Source organism: Limulus polyphemus, unplaced genomic scaffold (assembly GCF_000517525.1).
Source record: "Limulus polyphemus unplaced genomic scaffold, Limulus_polyphemus-2.1.2 Scaffold295, whole genome shotgun sequence".
In the NCBI taxonomy this organism is placed as follows: Eukaryota; Metazoa; Arthropoda; class Merostomata; order Xiphosura; family Limulidae; genus Limulus; species Limulus polyphemus.
Window position 1 is genome coordinate 352,823 of NW_013665905.1, and position 16,915 is coordinate 369,737.

Genomic DNA, 16,915 nt, shown 5'->3' on the forward strand with positions numbered 1-16,915 from the left:
ATAAAGATTGCAGACAGATAAATATAGACAGATAAGTGAGTCAAGCTCTTAGCTCTATTTTCTACATAAAGTTAATAGTGGCAATTTAATTTTCATTCACTTTAATTATAAAAAAAGAAACTAATGGTTATATCATGTCTCATGATATATTTATTACTTTATGTAGTCAATAAAACAGTTTAGCAAGCAGTGCAAAGATATTTAGGGAATATATTATAAAATAAAGCTATTTATACATTAAGTTTTAAAAAATAATACTTATTTTTTGTTGAAGTTTCATAAACTTTTGTAATTTAAGGCTTTCTTATGTGCAAAGCACTTTTAATAGTTAAAATGAATGAATAAATAATCATTAAAAGGTCAAATGAATATATAGTTTTGACCCACTCTCCGCGCCTACCTCTACCTTGCTGGCCTGGCATGATCAGGTGGTTAGGGCACTCAACTCGCAATCTGAGGGTCACAGGTTCAAATCCCTGTTGCACCAAACATGCTTGCCTTTCAGCCGTGCGAGCATTATAATGTGATGGTGAGTAGCCCAAGAGTTGGCAGTGAGTGGTGATGACTAGCTGCCTTCCCTCTAGTCTTACACTGCAACCGGGTTTGCTGTCTCTACATAGATTTCCACAACTATAATTAAGTTTTTAACAGTGGACAATTACCATAGTAGATTTTGCTACTCAGAGGATGTGGTGATTCTTTCTACTGTTTCTTATACTTAACTGAAATTGTGAGAGCATATTCAGAATTTATTACCTCTGCATATAGCACTATTTCATATACTATATAGCTATTACCAGGGCTGCATTAACCGTGGCACAGTTGCACCAAGGCCCAAGCAGTGAGGGGTCCCTGCTGATGATCTGAACAGTCAGTTTGGTTTCGTTTTATACAAATTTTGCGAAGGCTATCTGCACTAGCCATCCCAAATTTCAACAGTGAACAGTAGTGACTCAAGTAACAATATGCAACAGCAAAATTGGAAACCTTTCACATGGCATTTTCCAATTAATGCATTATAAAATGCATGAGTTGTAGTTTCCAACTTACACACACAAGTTAAGGAAATAGAATTAAGTTTGGAAGTATTCTCTCAGTTTTTTTGCAAAATTCCTGTGTGATCCCACACTATAGTAGATATCACTTGCAATAAGTTTATAGTGCAGTCATAATAGGGATTTGTAGATTGAGCAAAATGTCAGCAGTAGACTTCCAGCCTTGTTTGCTTACTTTTTTGCTATCCCTATTTGTAGGTTTTAAATTCCAGATTTTTAATTATCTTGTATGCTGAATTTTTTAATGCACAGCAATGGGCAAATATATGTCTAGAGTAAGACAGAACCCTCCCACTAAGAGAGTATAAAATTTTACCAGTAAAAAAGCAGCCTTTTCAAATAAAACAAATACATCTAAAACATCACTTTAAATAAAGCTTAATGTCTTTTAAAGTAATTATTTACTGAGCCTGGTGGCTTTGTGCCTGTGGTTTCGTGTAAATACGCGTTTAACAGGTGTCGAGTACAAAAGCAGCCGTTCAGAACAACATCATATCTATTGTATATTTATAACCACGTAAATCAACTTTAAATGAAAAATATTAAACTTTTAAATAAGCCATGGACATTCGCAGCACTTTATATAGTATGTATATTTGTCTAGGTTTTGGTGCAAAATACCAGCCGATTTTTGCTGTAGACTTGTAAAACAGTATTATTAATAATAATAATATGAACAAATGGGCAAATTTTGATTTTGTATACAATCGTGAAATCACTTATTTTGCTTATTATTGATGTTTGGGTGGTCCTAACTATTGAAAAGGAAGGTTTTGAGAGTTGTTTCAAGAACAGGTTTGCCTTTTAAGGTGGTTTTTGCCCGAATGTTCTATCAAAATCCAAATGGTAACACAACAAATTGATACAAATCCTGCAGTAAAGGCTGTCTTTTTCTGACTTAAAACTTGCCAATGTCCATGTTTCCAATACAATGTTGAAAGCATTATAATTTGAATAAAGCATTCCAAGTGGTGGCATTCATTGTTAGTGCATAAGCATCCTTCTTCTTCATAAATATAATGGTTGATGCACAAGATCTTTTGATGAATTGTGGCTGCATCTCTTGTATCACTCTTATGAGATGCTTTGTCTGGTCAACATTGTGAAGTCCAATGGAGAAGATATCTGGCATTCTATGAGCAAGTCATGTTATCTATGGCATTTATTAATTGTTAGTCATACAGCTCCAGTAAATGAGGTGGTAAGCTTCCCTTGTTGATGAATTTTGGTGTATCATCACACTTTCTGCTTTAGTTTCTAGGGTGACTACAACTGTTGAATTTAGGTGAATCATCACACTTTCTGCTTTAGTTTCTAAGGTGACTACTACTGGTGAATTTTGAAGTAGTAGTCACCTTAGAAACTAAAGTAGAAAATGTGATGATACAGGTGAATTTTGGTGTATCATCACATTTTCTACTTTAGTTTCTAAGGTGACTACTACTGGTGAATTTTGGTGTATCATCACATTTTCTACTTTAGTTTCTAAGGTTACTACTACTACTGGTGAATTTTGGTGTATCATCACATTTTCTACTTTAGTTTCTAAGGTTACTACTACAACTGGTGAATTTTGGTGTATCATCACATTTTCTACTTTAGTTTCTAAGGTTACTACTACAACTGGTGAATTTTGGTGTATCATCACACTTTCTACTTTAGTTTCTAAGATGACCACCACTGGTGACCTTTGGTGTATCATCACACTTTCTACTTTAGTTTCTAGGGTGACTACAACTGGTGAATTTTGGTGTGGAAGTACTACTTGTACAACCTCACATTTTAGAATATTCTGCCTAAAATGCACTTGAATCTCATGGCTTTGTTGTTTTAGTGATGATATTCTTCAAATCCATGGGAGTTCTTCCAACTAGTAATCCATCTCTTGTGTTTAACTCTTCTTTGCCCCAGTCATTAGACTTAAAGTTGTTCCTAACAAGTTCAGGTATAAGTATCTTGCTTATTGGTGGTATAATAAGTGTTCCTTCTTTTCACAACTGGTGTTCTAATAATTGTGTAGTGTACAGGGATTTCCTGGTTATAGACTGTGAAACTGTTTGAAGGGAGTGTTATCTCACCTCTGTGTTTATTCCCAACATGCACTCATCTTCAATATTAATTTACCACATGATTTTGTATAGAGGAGCTTCCAATAATGAGGATGAATTCCAGCATTCTTCTTTTTGAAATTTTATGGTCACTTGCTCTTCACATTTTACTTCATTCATGGAGGTAATCTTTCCAGCTTACATTACCAGATAAGTTCAACTAGTGGTAAATGTAGAGTGAATGTTGGTCAACATGTTGCAAGGCTTCCCATCACTGAATAAATTGACACAGGGACCATCTCTTGACCTCCCTGGAATTTCAGGTTAACATAAATAAGCAATAATCGGCCACAGCATCGCGTTCAAATTTTAAGACAAATGGAATACACTCAGTGGATACTCCTGGTCATGGCAGTGGTAGTAACAAGTGTAGACTAGATGTGTTCTCCTATACACCATTGCATAGTTAATAGTGTTCAAGTTGACATTCTTGAGCAGATGGGAAGGGTTATATAGCTGGTTTGATCTTTGTAGTTATCAATTCAGTTTTTATATATTTTATCTGAGATTTGATGTCCTTTCATATTTACATTTATTACATTATATTGTAGTTCAGTCTCATTTTTATAATAATTCTGTGCATTTCCTTTGGTTTCATCTGTTTCGTCTTTGATCAGAATGATATTTGCTCCTAATTCTTTTGTAAGTCTAAATTTCATTCTTATAAGTTCCTGCCTCTATTTTCTTGATCTTTTTTTCACTGCTACATCACTTCCATTAAATTTTCCATCTTTTTTTTTGAAGGTGTTTTGTCATCTTGAAGTTGAGTCTTATTTCTGTTTTATATTAATCAAAATAATCCCACTTATGACACAAATGATGTTATATTTTCTATTGTTTGAATTATTGAGTGCTAAAAAAAAAAGAAGGCAAAATGCAGTTCACTTAGTGAAAACAAAAGAGTTTTATTTCTGTGGAAAAGACAGATTCTCTGGCTGCTAAAGCTGAAGACCGAGAGAGTTCTGACTGAATGTTGCAACAGTATACTGTGTTATAAGAATGGTATACCATAATTCCCAAAGTTACCCATTTTAATCAGTGGTCAAACAATATTCAACCCCCCCATTCCCAAACAGGTTATACAAAAATGTGCTGCCAAGTTGATTCAAGAACAAAGATTGAAGCATGCAACCTCTACAAATGAAAAGGGAATTATTGGCACATGTTTATGACCTTTCAAGATCTGGTTTAGCAAGGATGTGAACAACTACTTACAGAAACTGAATTGTAACTTATAAAAGTACTAAGTGAATATTTCTAACTATGCATACATTCTAAACTAGTTTTGGGAGGGTGAAAGCTCTGAGTATTTCACTAATTACACTTCTTCAACTTCAGTTTTAAAAGTTCCACTGCTTTACATAACTAACCAAATGTTTGACAAGTACTAGTCCCAACTTAATAATTTTACTTGTTAGTTTTCTTGTAGGCTGCATATGGGGCTTTTCTTCTTTTTCTTCATTAGAACACAAACTTAGTATTCACAGTACTGAACTAACTGATTAACAAGCTTACATTATCAGACTAACTCATGCACTGATCACTTACAAACTGACTAACGTACTCAATAATTCAATCAAACCTAGCTTGCTTTTGATACATAATTTAATTTGTTTCCTAAACTTTAAAGAAAATTCTAGTCATTAAGGCCATGCCCATCATGTTACTATAAACTTCCTTCCATCTAAACAAAAATAGTAAAACACATCTTTCAACAATAACATTAATTGCTGTATATGAAAAGACCATTATTTCAATTATATGGATCTTAAAATAAGTTTTAGTTGTTGAATTGTCTGAGGAATTGATGAGTTGAAAAATAAATCTAACAACACATTTCCACCAACTCTTTCAGAAAGTTATTTAAAAAACCCATTATCTAGCTACACCCATAAATATCTTACCCTCCCATATAAGTTTTATACTTATCACTGTTCTTTAAAATTGTTTTTGAAAAGAAATAAAAATGTAATATAGTCTTCTTTTAATTCAACAAATACATAATTTTTTTTTGTCAGTTCTGCCTTTGCTCTTAAGTCTTAGTGAAGCCTTATTCTGAAAAGGTTGTACTCTAAATTAATACTTTGTTAATTTGTGGTTTGTTTTTGTGATTTATGTATAAATTTATTATGTGATAAGTTGATCTGAAGTTTTTACTATAAGAAGTTCATTTATCTGGCTAAATATTTCTCTGCATTTTCATGGGTTTTTCTGTTCATTCTTTCATATTTTTTTATATTTTCTTTACATCCACAAGCATATCTTTGTTTGTTTTGGGCTGTATATTACACATACTAATACAGATAAGTCTGTTAATTTCAGATTAAACTGTCAAGTCCCAGACAGCTGACTGAAGTCCAAGGACTGATATTTCATAAATGGTAGAGAGCTTATCTTTTCAGAAATACGTAATATCATTAAACATAAGGATATGTTTGTAGGACAAAGTGGCTTGCTTAGTATAAAAACAAAGAGTGTATAGTGTACATGTAGAGATCTTTATAGAACTTTTGCAAAGTTTTACATTCATGTAAGATTGTTACAAAAAGTTTTGTAGCTGATTGGTAACAAAACACTACATTAGTTGGTTTTCAGTGTTACTAAATTTTATCTGATTGGACATCTAAAAGAATATGTAGTTAAGCAGCAATTAAAGTTAGTACATTAAACTTTCTCAGCTTTGATTACTGCAAGAGTATAAAAAGTATACCATTGTTTGTATAACTTTCATGCAATAAGAATAAGGAAGTGTTTGCAGTGTCCATTTTTAACTAATATAGTAAATTCTCCTTATCTAGGCATATTATTTTCCTTGCCAAATGTAAAAAGAAACGAATTAACTAATGACAGCTTATAGAATTGCATTGCAAAATAACATGAAATATTGTTGACTTTATAATTTGTTTTAATATAAAAGGTTGTCTTTTGTGTTTGTTCTTCTTATTATCTTCCCCTCTTAAATATATCCAACCACATGAAATTGTTTCATTGCACTCTTTACAAATATTATCTTTTCATTGAAATACCACAGAACTATAAAAAAAAACAAATGGTTTATGCTTAACAACTGAGTGTTTCCAGTTAGTTTGTAAAGTAGTTTTAACACCTGCTACACGAACAAGCCCAGCATCTTTTAATACTGAGCCAAGGATAGTCAACAGGGGGTGTCATTCTGGAAACCAGTGATTTAGGGTTACTTTGATAGATCTCGATGAATGAAGCTCGGCACAACTTCTAAAACAAAAAACAACAACTAAATATTAATGAAAATATGACATGGTGAAATCTACATGGATTACAAAAATGGCGACACCTTAGTGGCCATTATACCATTCTTCTTGTATTTAATCTTCATTTCAGATATTGCATTTTTAATATGTTTCACTGTTTTGTGCAGTAATCAACTGATGAATCTTCAGTTCAACTGATATATCAAATCGATTGGGATATCTTTGAATAAGTTCTTCCCTTAATCGACCTGGACCTACAGTTTAGCTTAATTGCTGCACTTAAACCATCATGCTCACAACCACATCTAGAACATTTCAAGCATGTTTCATTGCTACATTGTTTCTTTACATTTACAAGTTAACTTCTCTATTTTGGCTCTTATGGTATCGGGTCTTGTCCAGAGACCTTGACCTCAAAAATGGTACCGAATGTTTCATTTTTGTCTAATCAAAACAACCCAAACCTTTCTGGAATGACTTTTTTTTTTATCCACATCAAGGTGCTGGGCTGGCTTATGTGGCAGGTGTTAAAACATTTGAAGTTTTTTAGATACTACTATTAATAATTATGTGATGCCCAGTTCATCTGTTTTGATCTTGCATGTTTTTATTTTGTTGTTGTCATGGAATTATTTTAAATATATACTTTCATGACCTGAGAAAGTGTGTTGCTGTTTTGGCAAGATTTTACCATGATTGATACAAAGTGAATTGTCAAATGAGGCAAGCAGAATATGTTTTTAAAAAGTTGTTTAAAATGATTCATCATATATGTGAAAAGATAATTGGTTGTCTTGAAAGTACAGCACCATCTACGCATGGCACTGTTATAACCTATATTTTCAATGTTGTAATTTGTTTGTTTCCTAGAGGGAGTTGCTGGTTGTAATGATGAATGTTATGATCAAGGGGCTTTTAAATATCTTAAAAACAAAGACATAGATATAACTATGAGTAGACAGTTCCGGAATGGTAAATACTATGTATATACTCAAGAAATTGTACAAGTCTATTACTGTAGTATATAAAACCTGCTGACTATACATACATGTATATCCATATGGTTTAAAAAATATAATTGTGCAAGTGTTTCATATTTCAAGCATATACTTTTTTATTATAACATGTCATGAAATAGTTCACATTTCTAACTTTAAAACTTCAATAATTGTTAGTTTTTCATGTTATAAACACGGTCTCCAATTTAACTATCATAATCTTGAGATAATAATGGTTTGTATCCAAGAGCATTAATTTTTTTCATGTTACATTTGTTTTGCTGTTTATAATCTTAAAGCACCTTTTGGCTTTAAGTTAGCCTGAATTTCTTTTCTATTATATGCAGTGGTGTACATACTGTCATAGCATTGCTATGGGGCGGGGCCAGGAGAAGGGTAATACAAAAAAATCTTTCTTAACTTACACACACACACACACACACACACACACACACACACACAACAAAATAATACACAGTCACTGATTGATCCAAAGTCTACAAAGAATCAGCATCAACCAATCAGCTTCAAAAGTACTGTTGAGTTTAGTTGCTAAAGGACTTTGCTTATACACAAACTAAGTTGTACAAACTTTAAACTCCCATTTAGACCCATTGGCTAGCCCAAATTGCTAGAGATGTATAGCAGATGAAATGGAGTTGCTAGCATGATAAGTAAACAAAGCATGATACTTTGTTTGTCAAACTCCACATGCTACATTCTGCATTCCTCCATTTTATATATATATATATATTTACATACACACACACACACAGAGTTATAAATTTAAGATAAAGCACATAGAAAACAATACAAATGCTTCATGTTGTTATAAATAATATTTTATTAGGAAAACGTGATGGTAATATTTGAAGTCAAATACATACGTGTACCTATGCATTGTCAGCTATTGTTTTATCAGATCAATTTGCTTCACTTTGAGATACCATATTTATCGTAACAACACAAGTTATGTACATTGGGATATACAATACAGATTATATAGAAGATAATTTTAAATGTCAAATGGCAGTGCATACTGTAAGTTAAGTTTCAGTTTACAATAACCCACCTACAATAATAAGTCTTCCTTTTATTTTATACTAAGTAACTGTAATAAGATAAGAAACTGCAAAAACAAATAAATGATGCTAGACTTGTCATTATCCCTTTAGATCAGTCAGTAATTCGGTATTTAAAACTAACACATATACATAGATATGAGAATTTTCTATTATTCATACATTTATAACTATCATACTTATCATTAATATGGTTAAATGTTTAATAAACATCAATTATATACTAAGATATTCATTGTATCACAATAATTCTTATTATATTATCTTCTTTACTTCATGTATACGTATCATACATATAAATAAAAGTAATTCAACAGCAAGCATGTGCTACACCGTTGGCATTGAATCATATTTTAACAGAATCAGTATTTATAGAATTGATTGATACCCACCTCTCCTTATCCTTTGTAAGTTGTGGAAACCTGTGATATGCCACATCATTATCTCTTTTGGAATAGCTGTTGCAATTTATAGCACAACATTCAAAACCCTGTAGCAGAAGGCATCTCTCTTAACAACACGTCCTTTTAGTATTGTATGTCTGGCCATGTACATGTAAAAAATAGCTTTAAATATCCTTGGGTTTTGAGAACCTTTGTATATGATAACATATACCTAATATGGTTATAGATTATCAGTTTGCTAACTTAAAACACAGGATAATGAATAATAAATGTGTGACGGTCTTAGTTTCTTGATTCGTTTACCACACACACACATCCAATGTAGACATGACAACAGGAAAGCTGCTACTCTACTCCAATTCCATGATGGAAGCACCTGTCACTCAATGTGCAAAAAATAGTGAGGAGCAAGCAGTGCTTGAAAAAAAGAACAACAAAATGAGGGTACTAAAGTCGTGATTAATGATTTTCATAACAAGAAATATTCAACAAATAGGGCTAATTTTCCTATTGATTTTAACAATCAACAAGTGAAGCAGATTGTAACTGATCATGGATCATCACAACCAAAAGGGCCTTTCCCTAGGGATAAAGAACAAGGCAGTAGATGTTTTTCAGAACATTACTGTCATCACATAACAAAAGCAGGTACCCAATTACAGATAACATGGTTATGTTATTCACCCAAACTTGATTTGGTGTACTGTGAACCCTGCTGGTTATTTGATGATAATAGCTTGGGGCTAAAGAAATCTGTAAGTGGAAAGGTTTGTCAACAAAAGTACAGTCACACAAAACTTGTAAAGCACACAAAGACTCTTGCATCATATATAACCGTTGGAAACTTAATTACACTATAACGGCACAGAGTGAGGCAGAAATCTGGTAAGAAATGAACTTTTGGAGACAAGTTCTGAAATGAGTTGTTAATGTGGCCTGCCTTTGATATGGCACAGGGAAACCCTTAGTGATGGCAATTCAGGTAATTCCTTGTCTGTAATTCTCTTCTTAGCTGAATATGATCCACTGCTGAAACAGCTCATACAATACTGAGTAACATAATTAAATACCTAAGCCCCGGAGCTCAAAAGGTAGTTACCAAGATTCTGTCTAAAAGTATTGAAGGAGATATTGTGAATGAAATAAAGTTTTATTCTTTTCAATAATAATGGATACAATGAATGGCATTAGCAAGGTTGATCAAATGAGCCAAATTTTTTATTATGTCTGTGTTGAATATGAAAATGACAGACTAACTGCTGTAAAGATAAAGGAAAGCTCTTTTAGGTTTTATTGAAACTGAGGATCAAAGTGCTTCAGCCATTGAATCTGAAATTATAAAGTGCATAGAAAACTAGGGCTTGGAATCAAATAAATGTCAGAGACAAAGCTCTGATTGAGCAGCATCAGATAGTGGTATTTACAATGGAGTACAAGCTCCAATTGCTGAAAAAGAGCCAAATGCATTTTATGTACACTGTGAAGCACACATTATAAACTTGGCACTAAATGATGCAGTTGTGAGCATTTCTGAAGTGTCATATTTTTTTATATGGCTTAGGGACTACACATTTTTATTGACACTTTTAAATGATGGACAGGTGTGTGCTTCAAAAGGCTGTGTCTAACATGATGGCCATCCCATTACAAGTCTCCAATTGCCTTGCATTTTCACTACATAGAGATACTGAAAGCACTATTAAGAATCATTCTTCTGTCAGGATGAAGTGGTAAAGAATCTAAAGCAATGGAGCTTTAAAAATGGTTTAAATGTTTCCAGTTTGTTTTTCTTGTAGTCCTTCATTGCAAAATTTTAGAAACTGTGAATGGTGTCACTAAAATGTTACAGCTAGAATCAATTGATCTTGTGAAAGCTGCAAAACAGATTCAAAGAGCCACTGAAACACTGACTGCCTATCATAATAAATTTGAGAATGCAAGGGAGAATGCAGTTTCTCTTGCATTGTGAGTCATTAAATGTAAATTTGAAGAAAAGTGGGCCAGAAAAGTAAAATGGCAGTTTGACGATTTAAGCAAGGATCGGAGACTAGCAGATGCTGAGCAAAATTTCAAAATTACAGTGTTTTAGTCTTGTTTGGACATTATGATGCAGCTCACAAACCAGTTCCATGGCAAGGATGCAATTGTACAAATATTTGGTATTTTACAACCTGAGTTTCTAATGTCTATTACAGATGATGAGCTTTTTGCCAAAGCAGAAAAGTTCCAGAAGCATATAGCAGTAACATATTGCCATCATTTTTAAATCAACTGCTAAGTTTCTGAGCATCTCTTAGGAATAAAATTCATAAAATGAGTTCAGTCAAAGAGATAACGATAACTCACATCCTCGTTGTTGAAAACACTGCCTTAACATCTTCTTTCCCTGACATTTGCACAGCCTATTTTTTCTGTTTAACCATTCCTGTCATCTTTGCCACTGCTGAGAGATCATTTTCCAAACTTAAGCTAATTAAGACATACACAAGAAGTACAACGTGTCAGGAAAGACTACTAGGACTAGCTTTGTTGAGCATAAAACAAGGATGAGCAAGAAAATTGAACATAGATAAGATTATGGATGATTTCACTTCCATAAAATGCTGAAGATGGGCATTTTAACTAGAGTGGTAAAGGGGCCTGACTTATTTTTTTTGCTGTGGAGCTCATGACACACTGTGTACACTACTGATTATCTGTAGGTAATTATTCTTGTTATACATACCAAAGAAATCTCACTTACCAAAACCTCTTTTATTATATAGGATTTAATTGACAAATGAACTTGTTGAAATGAATATTCTTCTTGCATATGCAAATCTCATAAATATAAATTTTTCAGTTCTTGATCAGGTTTCTGATGAAGGGTGGAATTTCCTGAAATTGGTATAACTCAATGCTCAATTGAATGATAGATTTGGCATCATATTTATTGTTAGTATTTTAAACAACTGTTCTGCTGAATAAGTCACAATAATAGATTAATAGCATATTCTTCAAATTCTATATAAATATAGATTCACAGTGGTAAGTTGTAGTGCCTCTGTGAATTGGCATGAGTAGTAGCAACGGAAATATATTTGCAACTGAACGTTGAAATGATTTTATTGCTACTAAATGTATGAAATATGTATGTAATATAAATGGTTCCAAGAGTTCCAAACTAGCCATTTTAACTATTGAGAGATAGACACGTGAAAAAAAAAAATAATTATAGCATATCATTAATTGTTGTTTTTCATGCACAACAATCTAATAAATAAATTTTTACAAATTTCAGAATTACTTTAAATATTTTAGGTTTGTAAAATTAGAATATTTTTAATTCTGCCATACAAATACAATTATGTAGGAAGAATGCTAAAAGAAATTAATCTATGTATGCATACCTCTGTTTTTCCACAATGTGTAATTCCTAATCATGTCTAAGAAAGTGAACTGTATAAATAATATTAGTATCTTTAGATAAACACATTAGTCTTTTACAAATAACTAAATGTTATATGTACAGCCTGTTTTCGTAGAGTATAACAATTATGTCAAAATAAATACATCAACCTGTATGTTTACTGCCCAGTTTCAGTAGCAGTTCTGTCAGGTTGTTTTTTATATAAAATCTGTTGCTGTTGTAATGGTGGTAGTAATTATCTTTTACTTATTGATGTGTACTTTATGTAATGTCTTGTACATTTCTTGTGTGTTACAGATATTGTTTGGCCAAAATATAGTCACTATGTTGCCTGTGATATGAATACCACTCCTGTGAGACTGTATTGTACATGTAAACCCACAAGTAATATCATTGGGAGTAGAAGACTGCCAGAATACGCATTTCTTGGTCAGTTTGAAAAATATTTTACACAAATATATGAAGGCAAATGGGACCTAGTGCTCTCCCATTTGATGTCTGGGAAGGCAGGACAACTTCAGATAAGATCTCATTGGATGTTCTGATGCCCAATGGGCTTTTGATTCCACTTCAAGTAGACTGGGATGCAACATTATTTGAAATTAAAGAGGTAAAGCCATTGAAAGGAGCTAGATATTGTATATTTTAGAAAGTTTAAGAATTTTGATTTTTCCACAGCATTCTCTGGAATATATTAAAATTTCCAATCATATTGAATTTTATTGGATATTACATTTTAGATGATTCTGAGAATTTTAATTATAATGGTAAAGTATCTGGATTATGGTTATGTTTAGACACAAATCTACATATATGACAATAAGCTAGCAAAGATAAACCCTTACGTAAAGGAGTCATGTGTGAGGTTCACCGTATAACTTGTTACTGATTGAGTTGCCAGAAATTTCCAACTTTTTTATTTTATACCATTCCCATGTCTATAGCTAGCTCATTTGTCAGTGGAGATCATCTTTAAGCTTCACCCATTGTTTTTCTTTATGTGGACAGGAGCACATGATTAAATGACTGCCTTGCTGATTTTAGCCATGTTTTCTGTAAAAGATATATTAATGATACTTTTAGTATTTTTTGAGAAAACCAAGTACAGCATATGTGTTAAATCTGTTAAAAAAAATCAAAATGGAGTTGAACTTTCAGTGTATATGTTAAAGAATAATTGCGCATAACAACATGTTTATTTCCTGTCATGAAATATGGCAGACACGTTGTTGACAAGAGATGAGGAATTAAGTTGAACATACTTCAGTAGAGTTGTTGTCATTATTTCACAGCTGTGATTATGGCACAATGTATTTATTGTGTATAACAACATGTTTATTTCCTGTCATGAAATATGGCAGACACGTTGTTGACAAGAGATGAGGAATTAAGTTGAACATACTTCAGTAGAGTTGTTGTCATTATTTCACAGCTGTGATTATGGCACAATGTATTTATTGTTTGGAATAAAAATAATAATTTTGAAAGAAAATCATGGCTATTAATTTCAATAATTTTGGTATTCACACATGCTTTATACTAAAAACGTACAATGTAAAAACAAATGTATTTGTAAATGGCAATACCTAATCATGAGTAAGATGATTTTTTTTAATTGAATTTGTGCAAGATTAAAATTTTCTAAATCTGAAATTATTACAGTTCCCACTTATTAATTGTCTGAAATGTTGTTATCGAGTGGCCATGCATGTTTTTCTATAATAACTTAAGAAATGTACCTTACCAATTAGACTTAATATGAAGTAATGATATTTATACAAAGAAACACTTTTATAAGATTGTTAGTTCTATTTGATTGAGGCCTAAGTTTTGACTAGGTTAACAGGTATATTTGCACTTATGTAGGTTGTCAACAAACAAACTCTACATTTTAGCATACAGATCAGTTAAATATGATACTGAAGTCTAATTACTGTGGAGCATTATTGACTTTAGAGTTGGTTCTGTAGCAAAATAACTTTGCATTTGAGCTTTTAATTATTTAACCAAGATTATTATTTATTGCTACATTTTAAAATGTGTCCAAAATCTTTCAAGATTCAAACAGGTTTAACAAATTAGTGGCTTCTTTTTTGCTTTATATTTTTCTCCAAAATCTTGTTCATGAATTGCAAGTAGCGAAATAATTGTGAAACTTTTTCATGCATTGGTGGAAAGCTTCATTCCTATTTAGGAACATAAATTACAATATGCATTTGTGGGTAGCTTGTTTTGTATTTAACATATAAGTTCAATTTTCTATTAAATTATGAGTATGTACGTATGTATGTAAAGAATATATATATATATATATTTTTTTTCAGGATGCATGGGAAGAGGCTCAGAAGCTTCCTCTCTATGGACTTCTGCATGATATGCAGACCTACATTTTCTTGTGTATTAACCAAACAACAGCTGAACAGGAAGAAATAATTGATGAAAATAGGCGAGTGTCTGATGTAAGACCTTTTCAGGCCATCCTCCGCCTAGTAGAGAAGAAAGGAGACCAAGCAGAGACACAGCTTAATACACAGATTGGTTGGTTAATTGGTAAAGGTTAGTTTCAACACTTCAATTAACATGCACAATTTGATCCAAGCTCTCTCTCTTTCTCTTTCCTTTGGTAACACTAAGCCATTTATTTAAACCATCAACTCATTTTCTTTATCTTAAAATACTTTTCAAAGTTTCATCTTCATTTATTATTTAAATATTAATGCATTTCACTTGCGGAGGGACTGAACATCCTTAAAAAATATATTATTATAACTTTTTTTCTATTAAACAGCTGGTGTTTTTCCATGCTAAGTGCTTGCAAATATCCTAGTGTTCAATATTTCTCAAAATAAAGGTGTAATATAAATTTCGAAATGTCTATTCCTGATGGAATATTGGTGTCTAGTAATTAGTAGGGATATATCTTATTTTATGATATTTTTCAACACTACAATTTCATATGTTTAGAAAAAATATTGTATTGTAACAATGTAACCTTACATGTACTTATTATAGAAAACTGATAAAATTGTTCTGTTTTTTGGCAATTTGAATATTTTCAATATTTTAACTATCTTTGTGTATGACTACTGGTACACTGCGTTAAGGTTGAAATATCTTTTAATGCATTCTTAATTTAAATTTGCATTATACTGTGTATAACTTATGTAGGTTTTGTGATATTATGAGGGGCACTGACTTTCCCTAAAAGTGATCAGATAACTTCTACAGATTAACAGGAGTACCAACATCAAATGTATCATTGAGGAAGTTTGAATACTCTGATTTTAACTGAAAGAGATTGGACACACTGTATAACAAATTGAAATAATCTTTGTTCAAGCTGTAAAAACAATTGAAACAGTATATTCACAAAGAATGGTGCTTGTACTTGAGAAAGCTCGTTGTACAGCTTAAGAATCTAGATTGAATCTAGTTGTAGTTGTTCCAGATTCAGAAGACACGCATATATATGTGTATGTATATATTCAGGGCTATATAAGTGACAAATAGTCATTTCCATCTAAACATAAAAGGACCTTGAGGGTTCACTTGACATGTCAATGGAAAAGATCACTGCCTGCTTTCACATAGTATGTACAACTTTACAGAAATTATTCCCATGAGAAGGCACCAGTGACATCTTAGATGAATGACCCAGTACAGTAGGTAACTAGAACAAAGGAACTTGGCTACTTCCTTCACTGATGTTCTGTGTTAAACTACATATACTTACATAAATGTGTTTTTTGTATAAATTATTATTAAATAAGGGGTATCAAACACATGGTATGCCTGTGTACCACAATTTTTCACCCATCTTTACTTTCAGGGTGTCCTAACTTTTAAATTTGAAACCAATTAAATAAGTCAGTGGATTAGTCAAGAAACAGTGTAACTTTCTCACCCCTGTAAAACACCACTGTACAAGTAGAAGATGAATAATACAACACTTTAACAATGATTAAATAATGGATCATAAAGTACCATTTAACAAAGATTTAATAGTCAAATTAAAATCACAAAAATACCCCTTAACAATGATTAACTTAATACATTGTATGATCATAAAACAAAAAGAATGAATGAAACAACCATTGATTAAAAACAGATATATGAAAAATAAAAGAAAATTACATACAGAATAAATCACTTATTAAGTAAACAAAAATACATCAACCCTTTAAAATCATGAAATAAAAAAGCATTTACAGAATGAACCCTTCACTATTTGAATACGAATGAAAACAAGCACAAGGGCAAATGTCAATAATACTAAAACCTATATGAAAAAAGAAATGAATATAGACACTGTAAAATTGAATTAGAATGCAATAAAGAGAATTTCAACATTACATAAAACATGTCATAGATGCTTTTCTAAATGAACATGAACTCTTGTCTTCCATCTTAGTTTAATCAGAAGCCAAATGTTAATAGTATCGTAACAGTGACAAATAAAATTTAGAGACGAAAATACCTATAAATTTTTTTATTACTTTATCTTTATGTCATTGAGCTAACATCCTGTATTTAACTTTTATGAACAGGAATGTATGTATGTTGCATTGTTAATTCTTAAGATCTTAAGTGCAAAATTTAGGTTGATTTTTTTTTTTATTTTTTATCAGC

The 16,915-nt window shown here is 31.8% G+C and overlaps 1 protein-coding gene across 1 annotated transcript in view; it reads left to right on the forward strand.

Moving 5' to 3' along the window:
* The window catches only part of LOC106457135 (phosphatidylinositol 4,5-bisphosphate 3-kinase catalytic subunit beta isoform-like), a 75,717-nt gene that overhangs the window by 22,097 nt on the left and 36,705 nt on the right, over positions 1 to 16,915 (forward strand). Inside the window, exons 2-5 of the mRNA XM_013916521.2 lie at positions 5,486 to 5,544; positions 12,584 to 12,896; positions 14,611 to 14,842; positions 16,834 to 16,841. Coding sequence (XP_013771975.1) covers positions 12,756 to 12,896; positions 14,611 to 14,842; positions 16,834 to 16,841 — 381 coding nt within the window. The 5' untranslated portion in view covers positions 5,486 to 5,544; positions 12,584 to 12,755. The remainder of the gene's footprint in view (positions 1 to 5,485; positions 5,545 to 12,583; positions 12,897 to 14,610; positions 14,843 to 16,833; positions 16,842 to 16,915) is intronic.